This window comes from Rhinopithecus roxellana, chromosome 12 (genome assembly GCF_007565055.1).
Source record: "Rhinopithecus roxellana isolate Shanxi Qingling chromosome 12, ASM756505v1, whole genome shotgun sequence".
In the NCBI taxonomy this organism is placed as follows: domain Eukaryota; kingdom Metazoa; phylum Chordata; class Mammalia; order Primates; family Cercopithecidae; genus Rhinopithecus; species Rhinopithecus roxellana.
In genome coordinates, this window is record NC_044560.1 from 25984084 (window position 1) to 26002238 (window position 18155).

The 18155-nt window shown below is 48.2% G+C and overlaps 1 protein-coding gene across 1 annotated transcript in view; it reads left to right on the plus strand.

Annotated features, from left to right (window-relative positions):
* Positions 1 to 3372: 3372 nt before the first annotated feature.
* The window catches only part of PADI4 (peptidyl arginine deiminase 4), a 49070-nt gene continuing 34287 nt past the window's right edge, over positions 3373 to 18155 (plus strand). Inside the window, exon 1 of the mRNA XM_010373030.2 lies at positions 3373 to 3511. Coding sequence (XP_010371332.2) covers positions 3420 to 3511 — 92 coding nt within the window. The 5' untranslated portion in view covers positions 3373 to 3419. The remainder of the gene's footprint in view (positions 3512 to 18155) is intronic.

Here is an 18155-nt window from a genome sequence, read left to right on the forward strand (position 1 = left end):
GCATGGCTACGTGGTTTATGACACTGAAAACTTGCAAACAGCCCCCATGTCCATCAGTAGGGGAGCAGCCATGTCAGGATGCAGCCGGAGCTGCAGGCACAGGTGGGGCATGCACCAGCCCCATGTCTGTTGGCCTCTTATTCCACTGCCCTCAGCTCCTGCCCTCAGCCCTGCCTATCACAGAGTCCACGGCCCCTGTTCTGCTGTGAGTGACCCAGTGTGTTTCTACAGAGGCTTTGCTTCCAAAGTGCAGCCGTTTTCCCTGAGTGTGTGTGTGTGTGCATGTGTGTGTGTGTTATAAACCTAGTTTTGTGTTGCTCCCTGTGTAATTGCAAATAACGTGTAATCTCTTTTGCTTCTCCTCTGTCTCATCACTCCCCTGGGTCTCTGGTGGAGGACCCCAGGGCTCATCCCTCGGCCTTCTGTCTTCCCCATCCACACCTATTCCCTAGGGGAGCTGGAGATGTTGACATCTCACAGTTGTATGCTTTCCAGCCTGGTCCTGTCTCTTAAGCTCCAGAATCATGTGTTCAAGCGTCCTACAGGGCATCATCACACCAAATCACACTTGGCAAAGCCAGGACCAAACTCCTGATCTCCACTGTGCCCACCCCCACCCCTCCCTCAGCCTTCCCTGCCCAGCTGCGAGCAACTCCATCCCTCCAGGGCCTCAGGCTCCAAACTGCGGTGGCGGCCTCCATCCCTCTCTCTTTCTTAACACCCCTCATCCAGTCTATCGGCAACTCCTGTTGGCTGTATTGCATCACAAAATGTCCAGAACCTGACCCATCCTCCCCTCCTCCACTGCAACCACCCTGGCCTGAGGCCCACCGTCTGCCACCGGCCTGTCTGCAGTGGCCACTTCACAGGTCTCCTGGCCTCTTCGCGGATCCCCTATAGTCTGTTCTCACATCACAGCCCGAGTGATCACGTTCAAGCAAGTCGGTTCGCGGTCCTCCTCCTCTGCTCAAAATGACTCCAGGCTCCCCACATTACTTGGAGCAGAGGCCAAAGTTCTTAGGATGCCTGAAAGGCCCTTATGATCACGCCCCTGCCACGGGCTGCTCTCCCACTCCCTCACTGCATTTCAGCTACACTGGCCTCTTTACTCTTTCTTGAACCCGCCAGGCATGTCCCTGCCTCAGGGCCTTTGCACCGACTGCACTGGCTGTTCTCTTGACCTGGAACATTCTCCCTCCAGTTTTCCACATTGGCACTCAAGTCTTGGCTCAAATGTCGCCTTCTCTGGCCACCCTACTTGAAATTGCAATTAGCCCCTTGCCCTGTTTTCCTAGTGGCCCTTATCCTGTCATTGTTCCTTTTTTTACCCCACTAACATACGATAGAATTCACTTACTGCATTCATTGCTTACTGGCTGTCTCCCAACAAAAACAAACAAAAAGGCTCTATGAAGGCAGGATTTTTGTCCGTTTTGTTCACAGCGTATCCACAGTGCCTGGAACAGTGTCCTGGCCATCAGCAGGCACTCAATAAGTATTTGTTGAATTAACAAAACTGCTTTGGGGCTTGTCCTCTGCGGCTCATTCACAGCAAATTTAAACCCCAAACTGCTGAAGAAAATAAGAAAGCAAAGAAGAAACAGAAGAAAACAACCTCAGGAGACCTAAGACTTGGGGTAGAAGCCAGTCCTCTCACTGATATGCTGCGTGACCGTGGGCAGGTCCCACCCCTTTCTGTGCCTCGGTCTCCCCTTCTGCAGAACAAGGACTGGACTGGGTGTTCTCTAAGGGCCCTCCCAACTCTAACAATGGACAGCTCCCTCCTGCCACTTTCCAGTAGAAACTCAAACTAGAAACTCAAACTAGTTCTAATCACGCGGTCAGCCAGAGAAATCGGGTTTATTAAGACTTACTGTGTGCAGGCAGTCACGTAGATGCGTCAGAACGTCAGACCTGGCCACGTCATCATCTGCTGGTACAGAAGATAAGCTTCGAGCCTAGAGAAGGTGGTCTGAACTCAGATCCCCACTGTGGGGCTTGTGAGACCTTGGGGGTCTCACTCAATCTCTCTAAGTCTTTGTGGCCCATCTACACATGGGCATCCTGATAGGACCCACTCCACGGGGATGTTGACATGAGGCAGGATTTGAACTAAAGCCTGCTTGATTCCACAGCCTGGCTCTGAATTAATGAGGCAAATTCTTTGCTTCAAAGCCAAAGCAAGCAAACAGAAATGAACACAAAATATCCAACCTGCCGAAAGCTCTTATGTTCACGCCAGACCCCCATGCATGCACCCTCTGAGTGCTCCTTGTTGGGACCCATCTGCCACCCGCCAATTGCCTTATTAAAGGTAGTGCCTGGTACCAACGGCCCAGGTGCAACCACAGCTCTGTGGCCGCATGGGCGTCCCCCTGGCAGGCGTGGCCCACACCTGCACTGTCTGGTCTGACAGCCAGAGGCCCTGGCAAGAGGCAGGTATCCTGGAGCATGCAGAGAACGTCAACTTCCACCCCAGGAAGCTCATCTCCTCCCAGCTCTACTGCATGCTAGCTCTGGCACTTTGGGCAAGAGCTAGTCACTTTTACTCTCTGAGCCTCAATTTTCCTTCTGTAAAATGGATTGTAATAATAAGCCCATCTATATCTTGTCTTGTAGCGAGATGTAGCTGTGATACAGTCTGGAAAGCACGTGTCATACAGACAGGCAGCTAATGAATGTCACACTCTGGAACTGGACACCTTTGTTTCCAATTCTGGCCCTACCACTCTTGAGCCGTGGAACCTCCATTTTCTCCTCTGTAAAATGGGTACAATAATGGCACCAACCTCAGGGGGCTACTATGAGGGTGAAATAAGGGGATAATGGTACTACCTAGTTCACAAGTTTGTCTTAATGAGCTATTCCATGTGGTGCAGGAAAACATGCCTGGCGTAGAGGAAATACCAAGAATGTGAGCTGTCATGTGGGTGGCCCAGGTGGAGAGACTTGTCCCAAGCCTGGTTGGTCTTTGAACGTTTAGCCTGGCCTGTGATCGCTTACCTAAAATCTCCTTGCTTTTCCCACCTTCTCCTTTCTGATACCCCTGTTTGACATAGGTGAGATTGGATAGATCAAAGTGTTCAGGGCCTCCAGGCAGGGATGGGGCTATGGGCACGTAGGACTGGGATCCAACCCCTCAGCCCCACTCTCCACCCCACGCTTTCTGAGCCATCCATCCTTCTCAGGAAACTGACAGAGCCACCCTGCCACTGGTACCAGCATGGACACCCACCTAGAGGTCCAAGGGGCAGCCCCAGCGCAGAGGAGATTTTGAGAGCCCACACCCCTGACCTGAGTGGGGAGGGGTTGAGCCTCTGGGCCACAGACCGCAGGTGCTGACTCATGGCCTCCGCTGGGCGGTATAAAGGAACCAGCCCAGGGGCTTCCTACAGCCAGAGGGACGAGCTAACCAGACAATGGCCCAGGGGACATTGATCCGTGTGACCCCAGAGCAGCCCACTCATGCCGTGTGTGTGCTGGGCACCTTGACTCAGCTTGACGTCTGCAGGTGAGAGGGGCACCTTCTGGGGTTTGGGGGGCAGGTCAGGAGATGCTGGATGAGCCAGTTCTACTGACACAGAGCATGTGTTTGGGCCAGGCTCCAGGCTCCAGCCTCTGCAGCCACTGCCAGGGGAGCAGCTGGAGAGAGAAGATCCCAGCAGCCGTGGGCAGTGCCAGTCTCATGGCTGTGGGTTTTTTGCCATGTACAAGTGCAAATTCCCCAGGACCACACCACAGATAAATTATTGTGGGGCAAACTAGGCCAGCCATCTTCCTGTCTTCATCGAGGCAACAGAAACTTACAGAGGGTCTGTGATTTGCTCAAGGTCACACAGCAAGTGTGCCCTGGAAGTAAGTTTAGCCCCTGGGCCTCCTGGTTCACAGCACAGTTTGTTACCCCACATCTCTTAGCTAAGCCTCTCCGTGGGTGTGTAATAGTGTGGGTGGGGATGGTGAAACGGAGCTCTCTGGCGTGGCAGAGACTGAGGTAGGAAGCCTGGACCTGCTGCTGGCTAGCTGAGAGGCCTTGGGCAACTGAGCCTCAGTGTCCTCATCTGTGAAATGGGGATAATACTCACATCATGGGCTGGTTATAGGAATTCAATGTGAAAAAATGTGCAAATGTTGGTTGAGTGCTTAGCACAGTGGTGGGCCCATCCCTGGTAGTTTTTATTCACTCATTTAACAAACGCTGTTTGCCATATGCCCTGTGGCTGGGTCTGGGTTAAACGAGAGAGTGGAGGAACGCTCTCAGGGAGTGTGCAGGGTCGTTGTTGTTATTGTAGAACAGGAATTAAAAGAAATTTTAAAATGTGTAAGCAGAAACTCAGCTCTGTGTTAAAACAAACAAACAAACAAAAAACAATTTTCCCTGAAAAAAAAAAAAAAAAAAGAGCTGGAGTCCCTTGAAAATTAACTGCCTGGTTTTTTTTTTTTTTTTTTTTTTGTGGCTAGTGAGCGTTGTTGCTCCTCCTTTCCCAGGCATCGTGAAGACCCGTTTCTCTAGCTGTGCAGCTGCAAGGCCACTAGACAGATACACTCAAGCCATAAAACATGTTTTTCCTTAAAAAGTAAAAACTAATATAATGCATGTCTCAATTAAATAACTGTCTTTATTTCTTTCCCCCTGCACAGATCTCCCCCCACCCTGTGAAATGCTTAAAATATAACTTAACTCTTTGTTCAGGGCTCGGTCTTTTTAAATGTGAATCCGACTTAGCTAGTGCACCTAAATAATAAATCCTCCTCAACCCCTCGGTCTCTCTGATTCCTGAATTATCCTGCAACAATTGCTGTTGTCAGGAATAGAAGTGGTTGCCCCTGGCTTCCCCATCCCAGGCTGGGCATCGGTGGCCCTAGAATGGTGCCCAGAGGAGTGTCAGGGACATTTCTCTGAAAGCGTCACTTGCTGCCTGAGCCCCAGCTGCCAGATAACAGCAGTAAATGTCGGATGGTCTCCCAGGGCCACATGGGGGAGGCAGGAGACCAAGAAGTTGGGGAGAAAAGGAAAAAGAAAATCACCTGACATCGTTTGAGGCAACCGCAACTCCTCTGAGGATGAGTGTGGAGGAAATGACAGGGCCTTTCCCAGCATGCGCAGGCTAACCCTCTACCCAGCGTCCAGGAGTAGTGATCAAGATCACAGGTGCTTCCTCTGGCCCTGGAGAGGTGCGTGGACAGCGGGTCAGGGTTGGGCAGAGAGGAAGGCACTGCTCATTTCTCCCAGAAATGATGGGGACTCTGGAGTTCACAGGTACCTCAAAATCCTTCTTTTCTCCTCCTTCAGCCACACATTGAGCCCTGTTACTCTATCCCCCTGAACATCTCACATAACAATGGCTAATATTTACATCACATTTCCTACATTCAACTCGTTCAACGGCCTTGGGAGGCAGTTAATATTGTTATTCCCATTTTATAGAAGAGGAAACGGAGGCTCCAAGAAGTTAAGTAACCCACCTCAAGCCACACAGCTAGTAAGTAGGGGAGACAGGACTCAACCCAGGCAGCATGACTCTAGGACCCTCCTCTCTCCCCGTGGGTCCCCAGTCCAGCCCTTCCTGTCGCTTCTTATCTGTTCCTAACATAGCCCCAGACAGTGCCTCCCTCCCATCTCCTGAGCAGCCATCAGCCTCTTCCTGAACCACATAGGTGGGACGGCCACTCCCCCCTCACCTCCACCCACATATGCATACCTCCATACCTTTGCTCAAGCCCTTCTTTCTGTCCCCAAAGTCAGGAACCCGGGAGGCAGAGGTTGCAGTGAGCCAAGATTGGGCTACTGCACTCCAGCCTGGGCGACAGAGTGAGACTCTGTCTCAAAAGCAAGAGGCACAAACACCTACCTGCGGGTCACATAAATTAAAGGTGGCAAGCCGGGTGCGGTGGCACGTGCCTGTAATCACAGCACTTTGAGAGGCCAAGATGGGCAGATCACTTGAGGCCAGAATTTCGAGACCAGCCTGGCCAACATGGGGAAACCCCGTCTCTACTAAAAACACAAAAAAATTAGGAACCATGCCATGATGCACAGGACAGAATAAATAAAGCATTATGATGGCCAGGCACAGTGGCTCACGCCTGTAATCCCAGCACTTTCAGAGGCAGAGGCAGGCGGATCACAAGGTCAGGAGATCAAGACTATCCTGGCCAACATGGTGAAACCCTGTCTCCACTAAAAATACAGAAATTAGCCGGGGCATGGTGGTGCTCAGCTGTAGTCCCAGCTACTTGGGAGGCTGAGACAGGAGAATCGCTTGAACCCAGGAGGCAGAGGCTGCAGTGAGCTGAGAGCATGCCACTGCACTCCAGCCTGGGCGACAGAGACTCTGTCTCAAAAAAAAAAAAAAAAAAAATTAGATGGGAGTAGTGGCACATGCCTGTAATTCCAGCTACTTAGGAGACTGAGGCACAAGAGTCGCTTGAACCTGGGAGGTGGAGGTTGCAGTGAGGGAAGATTGCACCACTGCACTCCAGCAAGGGCAACAGAGTGAGACTCTGTCTCAGAAAAAAAAAAAAAAAAAAGTTAAAGGTGGCAAAGCCAGGACTGTCTGACCCTAAACCCACCCTGCTTCCCAGCACACCCTGCCTCCAAATGCTGTGGAGTGGACCCCCCTGGGCACTGCTCCCTGTGGGCAGAGCTTATTCAGCTTCCAACGGATTTGGTAAAGGCCTAGAAGGAGTGGGGGTCCAGGAGGTGCCAACTGCAAAGGGCAGTGGGCATTCAGAAGCTGCCATCTTCTCTCTCTTCTTCCTCCCAGGGTCTCCTTCTGAATAGGAGACCACTTGATATGACAGTGGGGAGCCTGGGCAAGTCTGTTTGTAGCTCTGAGCCTCGGTTTACCCATCTGTAAAATGGGAAAATGAATACCCCTTGCTGGGTTATGGCAGATTAAATTATATAATGTAACCAAGTGTCTGGCAGAGGGTCCCCTTTCCAATGCAAATCAAAGAAAATGACTAAGGTAAATGTCAATCCTTTTCAGAGGTTTATTTCCAAGGTTGGAAAAGAATACAGAAACAGAAAAAATCTGTGGTCTGTGCTTTTTCCTAAATGGGTCTGAGGACTTCAATATTTAAAGGGAAAAGAGTGGGTATTGGGCCGGGTGTGGTGGCTCATGCCTGTAATCCCAGTACTTTGGGAGGCCGAGGAGGGCGGATCACCTGAGGTCAAGAGTTTGAGACCAACCTGGACAACATGGTGAAACCGCATCTCTACTAAAAATACAAAAAATAGCTGGGCGTGGTGGCGGGCCCCTGTAATCCCAGCCACTTGGGAGGCTGAGGCAAGAGAATCACTTGAACCCGGGAGGCAGAGGTTACAGTGAGCTGAGATCGCGCCATTGTACTCCAGCCTGGGCAACAAGAGCGAAACTCTGTCTCAAAAAAAAAAACAAAAAACAAAAACAAAAAACAAAGAGTGGGTATTGGGGGAAAAAGGAAGAAAGAGAAAAAAGATGGGTAGATAAGAGGCAAGTGCTTGCGTTCTTTTGAGTCTTTCATCGGCTTTCACTGAATACGTTCTCCGTGTGAGGCGGGGAGAGGACTAGTCACTTATGCCTTGGGCTCAGTGAATCTATATTGTCACATAAGATAAACACAGCAAAGGAAGAAATCAAATATGCATTTGTTGCAGGTGAGCAGAGGTATGACTTTGATTTCTGTCCTTTGTTCCATGCCTGTGAAGATAAGCTATTCACCGACATTGTCAGGGTAAATTCAACAGAACTGGTTCAGGGGAAAGATCTCAGGGCTCACAAGGAATTTCTTTGTGGGCAAATTGTGAGGGAGGTATGTAGCCTTTTTTTTTTTTTTTTTTTTTTTTTTTTTAATCTTTGTAGCTATCTCATTTAGCAACAAAATGGGACCGGGCGCAGTGGCTCACACCTGTAATCCCAACACTTTGGGAGGCTGAGGTCAGCGGATCACAAGGTCAGCAGATTGAGACCATCCTGGCCAACATGGTGAAACCCTGTTTCTACTAAAAATACAAAAATTAGCTGGGTGTAGTGGCATGTGCCTGTAGTCCCAGCTACTCGGGAGGGTGAGGCAGGAGAATCGCTTCAACCAGGGAGGTGGAGGTTGCAGTGAACAGAAATCTCGCCACTGCACTCCAGCCTGGGCGACAGAGCGAGACTCTGTCTCAAAATAAATAAATAAATAAATAAACAAACAAACATAAAAAGTAAGAAAGAAAATGGGGCCGAGTGTGTTGGCTCATGCCTGTAATCCCAGCACTCTGGAAAGCCCAAGTGGGCGGATCACTTGAGGTCAGGAGTTCGAGACCAGCCTGGGCAACATGGTGAAACCCCATCTCTACTAAAAATATAGCCAGGCGTGGTGGTGTGTGCCTGTAATCCCAGCTACTCTGGAGGCTGAGGCACAGGAATTGCTTGAACCCTGGAGGCGGAGCCTGCAGTGAGCTGAGACCATGCCACTGCACTCCAGCCTGGTGACAGCGCGAGACCCTGTCTCAAAAAAAAAAAAGGAAAAGAAAAAGAAAGAAAGAAAGAAAAATAAAATGGGAGGCAGGTTTGCATGACCCAGTTCCCAGCTTGACTTTTCCCTTTGGCTTAGTGAGTTTGGGGTCCTGAGATTTATTTTCCTTTGACAGCAGTGAGGACTGCATGAGTCTCTGTGTGTGAGGGTGGCAGACACTGAGTGCCACCCTCATGGGGGTGGTTGGTCAGGAGATGGCAGATGCTGGAGTTGGAGGAATGATGTCGCTGTCTGGGGCTCAAGCTCCCAGTGCTGGCTGTACGGAGGGTATTGGAAGTTACAAGAAGATTCAGCTCTGGATGGTCTTATGATAACACACATGGGTCACATGCATGAGGGCATGCACACACCTGGCGTGAACCCCCAGATGTTTATGAAAGTTCCTTGTTTAGGAGCTGAGAACATCTGGAACACAGCCAGAGGAAGCACACACATCTTAGAGTCAAATCCCAGTGGCTCAGTTCCCAGCTGGCCCTTACCTCTCTGAGCCTCAGTTTCCCCATCTAGCAGACAGAGTGGTTATAAAGGTGCCAGACCCACCCATTTGTGCCAGACCCACCTGTTTGTTCCCCTCTTGAGGAAGTCACATGGGACAGAGGGGGCTGAGGCGGACCTAGACCCTCAGTCCACCTGCTGTGCGCCCCTCGGTCTCCATTGTCTTTTGAGCCCCTTATTCATTTTCTTGGTGGGCCAGACACACGGCATGTCCCTCTCCTGTCCCCATCCTCTGACCACAGTGCCCAGGCAGTTGGAAGTCCTGGCTTATCACTGAGGCTTTCAGAGAATGAAGAAAAACAACAGTACACAGAACCAAGAGAATGAACCTCTGGGCTTTGGCAGAGAAACAAGAGCCTTGGTTAAGTTTTGGTTTGGCCAGGTAGGTGTATCATAAATGGAGGCACCTGAGCAGAAAGGCACCAGTGCCACTGGGGCATCTCCTGCCTGGGAACTGCCCACTGCACTCCAGCCTGGGTGACAGAGCAAGACTCTGTCTCAAAAATAAATAAATAAATAAATAAATAAATAAATAAATAAATAAATAAATAAAATAACACCCCTACCCAGTAACACCCACTCCCTGTCTCCCCGGCCCTGCCCCCAGCTTCTGCCTGTGGCTGCATTTCAGCCGGGCATTCAGCAGAAGCTGTGGGACTGCGTGACTGGGGCAGAGCCTCAGTGTGCTCATCTGTAAAATGGGAAGAGGGATGCCTGCCTCACAGTAGCAGGACCTCATAGTGCTGCTGTGAATGTTCAGCTGATGAGACAATGGGTGTAGAATGCCAGGCTCACAGTAGCTCTCAACAAATACCAGCATATGCATTCTCTCCAGCCTCAGTTTCTTCTTCATTTGTAGAAGGCGAACTCCAATAGTACCTGTGTGACAGAGTTGTCATGGAGATGCCTGTAGAGACGGGGTTTAGCCATGTTGCCCAGGCTGGTCTCAAACTTCTGGACTCAAGCAATCCACCTGCCTCAGCTTCCCAAAGTGCTAGGGTTACAGGCATAAGCCACCATGCCTGGCTGTGTGTATGGCTTTTCTGCATAAGAAAGTAGCAATAACAATGCATGCCACAGACATAATGCTTTTTTTTTGAGACAGAGTCTCACTCTTGTCACCTAGGCTGGAGTTCTATGTTGAGACCTTGGCTCACTGCAATCTCCACCTCCCAGGTTCAAGCGATTCTCCTGCCTCAGCCTCCTGAGTAGCTGGGATTACAGACACCCGCGACCACACCTGGCTAATTTTTTTGTAATTTTAGTAGAGACAGGGTTTCACCATGTTGGCCAGGTTGGTCTCTAACTCCTGACCTCAGGTAATCCACCCTCCTCGGCCTCCCAAAGTGCTGGGATTATAGGCATGAGCCACCGTGCCTGGCCATCATAATGCTTTATTTATTCTATCCTGTGCATCATGGCATGGTTCCCTCAGATTCCACTCAGAAATCAGGGTAATTCAACAAACTTGTATTAGCATCTTCTTTGGCAGTGGTTCTCACACTTGAGTGTGTATCAAAAGCATCTGGAGAGTGTGTTAAAACAGATTGCCGCTGGGCACTGTGACTTACGCCTGTAATGTCAGCACTTTGGGAGGCTAAGGCAGGAGGATCACTTGAGGCCAGGAGTTTGAGACCAGCCTGGGCAACATACTGAGACTCTCATCTCTATAAAAAATTTTTTAAATTAGCCAGATGTGGTAGTGTGTGCCTGTAGTCCCAGCTACTAAGGAGGCTGAGGCAGGAGGATTACTTGAGCCCAGGAGTTCAAGTCTGCCGTGAGCTATGATTGTGCCTCTGTACTCCAGCAAGAACCCCTCTCTGAAAAACCAAAACAAACAAAAAACACGGCCGGGCGCAGTGGCTCGAGCCTGTAATCCCAGCACTTTGGGAGGCCGAGACGGGCGGATCACAAGGTCAGGAGATCGAGACCATCCTGGCTAACACGGTGAAACCCCGTCTCTACTAAAAAATACAAAAAACTAGCCGGGCGAGGTGGCGGGTGCCTGTAGTCCCAGCTACTCGGGAGGCTGAGGCAGGAGAATGACGTGAACCCGGGAGGCGGAACTTGCAGTGAGCTGAGATCTGGCCACTGCACTCCAGCCTGGGTGACAGAGCGAGACTCCGTCTCAAAAAAAAAAAAAACAAACAAAAAAAAACCACACATTTCTGGGCCCCACTGCTAGAGTTTCCAACTCAGTAGGTCTGAGCAGAGCCCAAGAATCTGCATTTTTAATATTCCCCAGTGAGGCAGATGCTGCTGTTTCGAAGATCACACTTTGGGAAGCATTGGTCTTTAGGAAGTGCTGGATGCTGGGCACAGCAGGGTGGCACCAACGCAGAGAAAGAGGCAGTCATGATGTGGTAGGAATGGCACCAGGCTGGGCTGCAAGAGGACCCAGACCTGCCATTATCAGCTGGCACCCAGACACGTCACTTTGCCTCTCTGAACCTGTTTTCTCATCTGTAAAAGAATAACAATGGCTCACTCATAGGATGATTGTGAAAACAAAGGTTAATGGCTACACAGAGAAAGGTGACTAGCTTGTCATCTGCTGCAGGTATGTGAACGCCAACTCAGGCAACAGTGTCAGGATGGGAGAAGGTGCCAAGGCCGAAATGTCACTGAGGATGACAGAAATTCTAAATGTCAAACTCCCAGACGGAGGTGGGGAGAATAACCTGACTGCTGAATGTGACTGAATGTCTTGATCAGACTTTCCCGTGACTTTGAGCTGTAAATAAACATTTTTATATTTTCACCTTTTGCCGTTCATATGCACACAAGGCGAAAATTGGTATGCTTATTTTTTTTCTTTTTCTTTTTTCTTTTTTTTTTTTTTTTTTTGAGACATAGTCTCGCTCTATCACCCAGGCTGGAGTGCAGTGGCACGATCTCGGCTCACTGCAAGCTCCGCCTCCCGGGTTCATGCCGTTCTCCTGCCTCAGCCTCCTGAGTGGCTGGGACTGCAGGTGCCCACCACAATGTCTGGCTAATTTTTTTGTATTTTTAGTAGAGATGGGGTTTCATGGTGTTAGCCAGGACGGTCTCGATCTCCTGACCTCATGATCCGCCCGCCTCAGCCTCCCAAAGTGCTGGGATTATAGGCGTGAGCCACCGCGCCCAGACTTTTTTTTTCTTTTCTGTGGAGACAGGGTCTCGCTATTTTGCCCAGGCTGGTCAAAAGCAGTCCTCCCACCTCAGCCTCCCAAAATGCTGGGATTACAGGTGTGAGCCATCGTGCCTGGCCAGCACACTAACTTTTTAAAAAATCGACTACCACATGCCCCTTGCTTTTTCTTTTTTCTTATGAAGATGCTGATTTTGGTTCAAGTGTTTTTTTGATGGCCTGCCACTTTTCCAGACCTCAGCCATCATATCACACTCAAGAGTACAGGGTTTTACCTAGGATCAAGAGAGAGACAAACAGAGGCGTGGCGTGGTGGCTCATGTCTGCAATGCCAGCACTTTGGGAGGCCAAGATGGGAGGATCCCTTGAGCCCAGGAGTTGGAGACCAGCCTGGAGATAAGGAGACTCCATCTCCTACAAGCAATAATTTTTTAAAAATTAGCCAGGGGTGATAGCATGTACCTGTGGTCCCAGCTACTCAGCTACTCAGGAGGCTGAGGTGGAAGGGTCACTTCAGCCTGGGAGGCTGAATTGCAGTGAGCTGTGATTGCGCCACTGCACTCTAGCCTGGATGAGAGAATGAGATCCCATCTCTTAAGAAAAGAGAGAGAGAGACATTCAAAGACAGAGGGTGTATTAGTTTCCTGTTTGTTACAAGAAACACAAGACAAATTAAATTTAACAGTTTAGTGGAGCAAATAACAATTTGTGAATCAGGCAGCCCCCTCTACCCAAACCAGAATAGGTTCAGAAAGACTCAGGAGCTGCCACATGGTTGAACAATATTTATGAACAGAAAAAGGAAACTGACTCACAGAACACAGAAGCGAGGCTCAGAAACAGCTGGATTGACGACAGCTTGGCATCTGCCTCATTTGAACATGGTTTGAACAGTTGGCTGCCTGAGATCGGCCAAAACAGTAGTTGGTATAAAAGTAGGTCACGGGTTGTTTACACCTCCAGTTAGGTTATAGCTTACTATGTACAAAGAAACCTTTCAGCCGAACTTAAAATATGCAAAGAGGCAGCTGTGGGGTAAACTTAATATAACACATTGCTGCTGTAACAAATCACCACAAACTTAGTGACTTCAAACAGCACAAATTTATTACCTTCCAGTTTGCAAGATCAGATGTCCAAAAAATGAATCTCACTTGGCTAAAATCAAGGTGTCGGCAGGGCTGCATTCCTTCTGGAGGCTCCAGAGGAGAACTCATTCCTTGCATCTTCTAGAGGGGTTCACATTCCTTGGCTTGTGGCCCCTTCCAGCAACAGCATCACTCTGATCTCTGCTGCCATCACCACAGTTTCCCTGACTCAGACCCTCCTGCCTCCTTCTCATAAAGAACTTTGTATTACCAGAAAGTGGTCCCAATCCAGACCCCAAGACAGGGTTCTTGGATTTTGCCCAAGAAAGAATTCAAGGTGATCCATAAAGTGAAAGCAAGTTTATTAAGAAAGCAAAGGAATAAAAGAATGGCTACTCCATAGGCAGAGCAGTCCCAAAGGCTGCTGGTTGCCCATTTTTATGGTTATTTCTTGATTATATGTTAAACAAGGGGTGGATTATTCATGAGTTTTTGGGGTAAAGGGTGGGCAATTCCCTGAACTGAGGGTTCCTCCCCCTTTTAGACCATATAGGGTAACTTCCAGGCATGCTAATGTATTACAATTAGTGTATAATGAGCAGTGAGGACAACCAGAGGTCACTCTTGTCATCATCTTGGTTTTGATGCGGTTTCACCGGCTTCTTTACTGCCAACTGTTTTATCAGCAAGGTCTTTATGACCTGTATCTTGTACTGACCTCCTATCATACTGTAACTTAGAATGCCTAACTTACTGGGAATACAGCCCAGCAGATCTCAGCCTTATTTTACGCAGCCCCTATTCAAGATGGATTTGCTCTGGTTCAAATGCCTCTGACACTTGTGGTTACATTGGGCCCATCTGGCTAATCTAGCATAATCTCCCCACCTCAAGATCATTAACTTAATCACATTTGCAAGTCTCCTTTTCTGTGTAAGGCAACATATTCACAGGTTTGGGGGACTAGTCATCTTTGTGGTCATCTTTGGGAGACCATTGTTCTGCCTACCACAGAGGGTTGATCTCATTTTAAGGAAGAAATCCCTTTTGGTTGGAGTGATAAAGGGAGGATTCATTGGCAGAGGACCCACTGAGATGGGCCTTCTGGGCTGGATTGGATTCTGCAAGAAGGATGTGGGAGGAGAGAGCCCTCCAGATGAGGGACAGGTGATACGCAAAGCCTGGGAGATGGGAAAGTAGGGGGCAGGTGCAAGGAACTGTGGGCCATTCAGTCTGACCATAGCACAGGGAGAGCAGCCCGGGGGACCACTAGGGGCCAGGCCAGGGCCTACCCCCACTCTCTTTACAAAGCAGAGATCCAATATGCCTAACCCTGAGTTTGGGAAAATTACTTCACCTCTCCGTGCCTCAGCTTCCTCATCTGTAAAATGAACAGTACCCGCCTTACAGGCTGGTGGTGAGAACCGAATTAGTTAATGTGTGGAAAGAATGTGAACAGTGCCTGGAGCAGAGTAAATTGCCTGTAAGTAACTGCTTTCATTTAAGAATATGAAATTGATCCCAGCACTTTGGGAGGCCGAGGCGGGAGGATCACGAGGTCAGGAGATCAAGACCATCCTGGCTAACGTGGTGAAACCCCATCTCTACTAAAAATACAAAAATTAGCCAGGTGTGGTTGCGGGCACTTGTAGTCCCAGCTACTCGGGAGGCTGAGGCAGGAGAATGGCATGAACCCAGGAGGCGGAGCTTGCAGTGAGCCGCGATCGAGCCACTGTACTCCAGCCTGGGCGACAGAGCAAGACTCCGTCTCAAAAAAAAAAAAAAAAAAAAAAAAGAATGTGAAATTGACTTCATGAGGGTAGAATGAGAGCCCAAGCCAGGGTGGGCAGGAGATGGAATGAAATCTCCTCTTCTGTCTACTTCAGACCTCTTAGGTTCTTCAAAGGTTATGTCAAATTCTATCTCCTAAAGGATCAACATCAGAATGTTAGTGATTGCCTTGTAAATCAATGAAAATGACCAAGACAAGTCTCAATCATTTTAGGAGGTTTATTTGCCAAAGTTAAGGACACGTGTATGGGAGGCAGGTCTTTGCCCTTCTCTAAAGATGATTTTGAGGCCTTGGATATTTAAAGGAGAAAAGGTGGATATTGGAAGAAGAGGAAGAAATGTTTTTAATGTGTGGGTGGATAAGAGACAAACAGTTGCATCCTTTTGAGTCTTTGATCAGCCTTTCACTGAAAACACAATTTTCTTGTGAGGCAACATAGAGGAATAGTCACTTATGTGTTCATCTAGCTCAGTGAATCTGCATTTTTACATAAGATAACATAAACATAGTGGAGAGGGAGCACTTAGATATGCATTTGTCTCAGGTGAGCAGAGGGATGACTTTGAGTTCTGTCCTTTGTCCTGTACCTGTAAAGATAAGCTATCAGCCAGGGGTGGTGGCTCACACCTGTAATCCCAACACTTTGGGAGGCCAAGGTGGGTGGATCACCTGAGGTCAGGAGTTTGAGACCAGCCTGACCAATATGGAACCCTATCTCTACTAAAAATACAAAAAATTAACGGGGCGTGGTGGCATGCGCCTGTGATCCCAGCTACCTAGGAAGCTAAGACAGGAGAATTGCTTGAACCTGGGAGGTGGACGTTGCAGTGAGCTGAGATCGTGCCACTGCACTCCAGCCTGGGCGACAGAGTGAGACTCCATCTCAAAAAAAAAAAAAAAGAGAAGAAAAACAAAGATGAGCTATAAATTTACATTGTTGCTAGGGAGAAATTCAACAGAACTATTTTAGGGTAAAGATCTTTGGCGCCCACAAGGAATTTCCCTATGGGCCAATTGTGAGGGAAGTATGTAGATTTTTATCTTTATAGTTATTTTATTTATGAACCATGAGAGGCAGGTTTGAGGGACCCAGTTCCCAGGACTCTTCCCTTTGGTTTAGTGAGTTTGTGGTCCCAAGATGTATTTTCCTTTCACAGTCTCTAAGTGGTAAGATTCATTTTCTTCTAGGCAATTTATGTCTTCTTCCTCCCTCCCTCCCTTCCTTCTTTCTTTCCTTCTTCTTTCTCTTTTTCTCTCCTTCTCCCCTTCTTCCCCTCCCACTCCTTCTTTCTTCTGGTATACTGTATTAGCTATCTATGCTGTGTAACAAATTGTCCCAAAACTTAGTGGCTCAAAATGATAACATTTATTATATCATAATTTCTGCACGTCAGCAATCCAGTATGGCTTAGCTGGCTTCTCTGCTCCAAGGTTTCTCATAATCAAGGTATTGGTAGAGCCATAGTCATGCTAAGGCTCGACCAGGGAAGGTGCCACTTCCAAGCCCACTCATAGGGCTGTTGGTAGGATTCAGGGCCTTGTAGGATGTTGGAACCTCAGTTCCTCCATGGCTGTTGGCTGGAAGCCTCCCTCAGTTTCCTGACATGTTGGCCTCTCCATGCCACAAAATGGCAGCTTGCTTCATCAAGGTGAGCAAGCTAAGAAGGCAAGAGACAGGCAGAGAGAGAGACAGAGAGAGAGAATTCTATTGCAACCTTATGACAGAAGTGATATTCCAGCACTCTTACCATTTTCCATTGGTTAGAAGGAATTCAGTAGGTCCAGCCCATACTTAAGGGGAGAGAATTACACAAGGGCATGAACAGCAGAGATGGGAATTATTGGGGACCATCTGAAAAATACTTTTCCTGTATTTTCCTAATTCTTTATAATGAATACATATAACTCTTAATATAAAGACAAATATTCAATACAAAGATAAAAATAGAAAATGTAATCCCAGGCCAGGTACTGTGACTCATGCCTGTAATCCCAGCACTTTGGGAGGCCAAAGTGGTGGATCACTTGAGTCTAGGGGTTCAAGACAGGCATGAGCCACAGTGCCTGGCCTATTTTTTTTTTTTTTTTTTTTTTTTTTTTTTAATGACAGGTTCTCACTCTGTTGCCCAGGATGGAGTGCAGATGTTGTGGAGTGCAGAATCATGGCTCACTGCATCCTTGACCTCCTGGACTCAAGTGATCGTCCTTCTTCAGCATTTTGAGTATCCATGACTACAGGCACAAGCCACCATGCCCGCTAATTATTTTATTTTTTGTAGAGACAGGATCTCCCTATGTTGCCCAGGCTGGTCTCAAACTCCTGGGTGCAAACAATCCTCCTGCCTTGGCCTCCCAAAGAGCTGAGATTATAGTCATGAGCCACCATGCTCGGCCAAATACTTTTAAAAGTATAGGCCAGGCACATAAAAGTTTAGGCCAGGCACATAAAAGTTTAGGCCAGGCACAGTGGCTCATTTGGAAGCCACTTTAGAAGACTGAGGCAGAAGGATCGTTTGAGGTCAGGAGTTTGAGACCAGCCTGGGTAACATAGCAAGACTCTGTCTCTACAAAAAACTTTGAAAAGTAGCTGGGTGTGGTGGCATTCACCTGTAGTCCCTGCCACTTGGGAGGCTGAGACAGGAGGACCACTTGAGCATAGGAGGTCAAAGCTGCAGTGAGCTGTGATCACATCACTGTACTCTACCCTGGGTGACAGAGGGAGACCCAGTCTCAAAGAAAAAATAAATAAATACGTTTAAAAAATCTAGAGTTAAACAATATCTTAATTCCCCTTTTAATCAGGGACCTCAAAATACTTCACCTCTCTCATCCTCCTGCCAAATTATATTCTGCCTTTTTTATCCCACAGCTTTTATGACTTTTTTGTATACAATGTTGGTTTAGATTTACTAAAATATTTACCATTTTATTTGTTCACCATTCTTTCTTGCACTTCAGACCGTTCTTATGACATCAGATGCCTCCTTCCTAAACTATGCCTTTAGAAATCGCCTTGGTGAAAGTTGGATTTTAAAATATCCGTTTTTGTTCATCCGAAAATATCTTTATTAAGATATTTTTTGGACAAGTGCACAATTCAAGGTTAACAGTTACAATTGACCCTTGAATAACATTGCGGATAGGACCG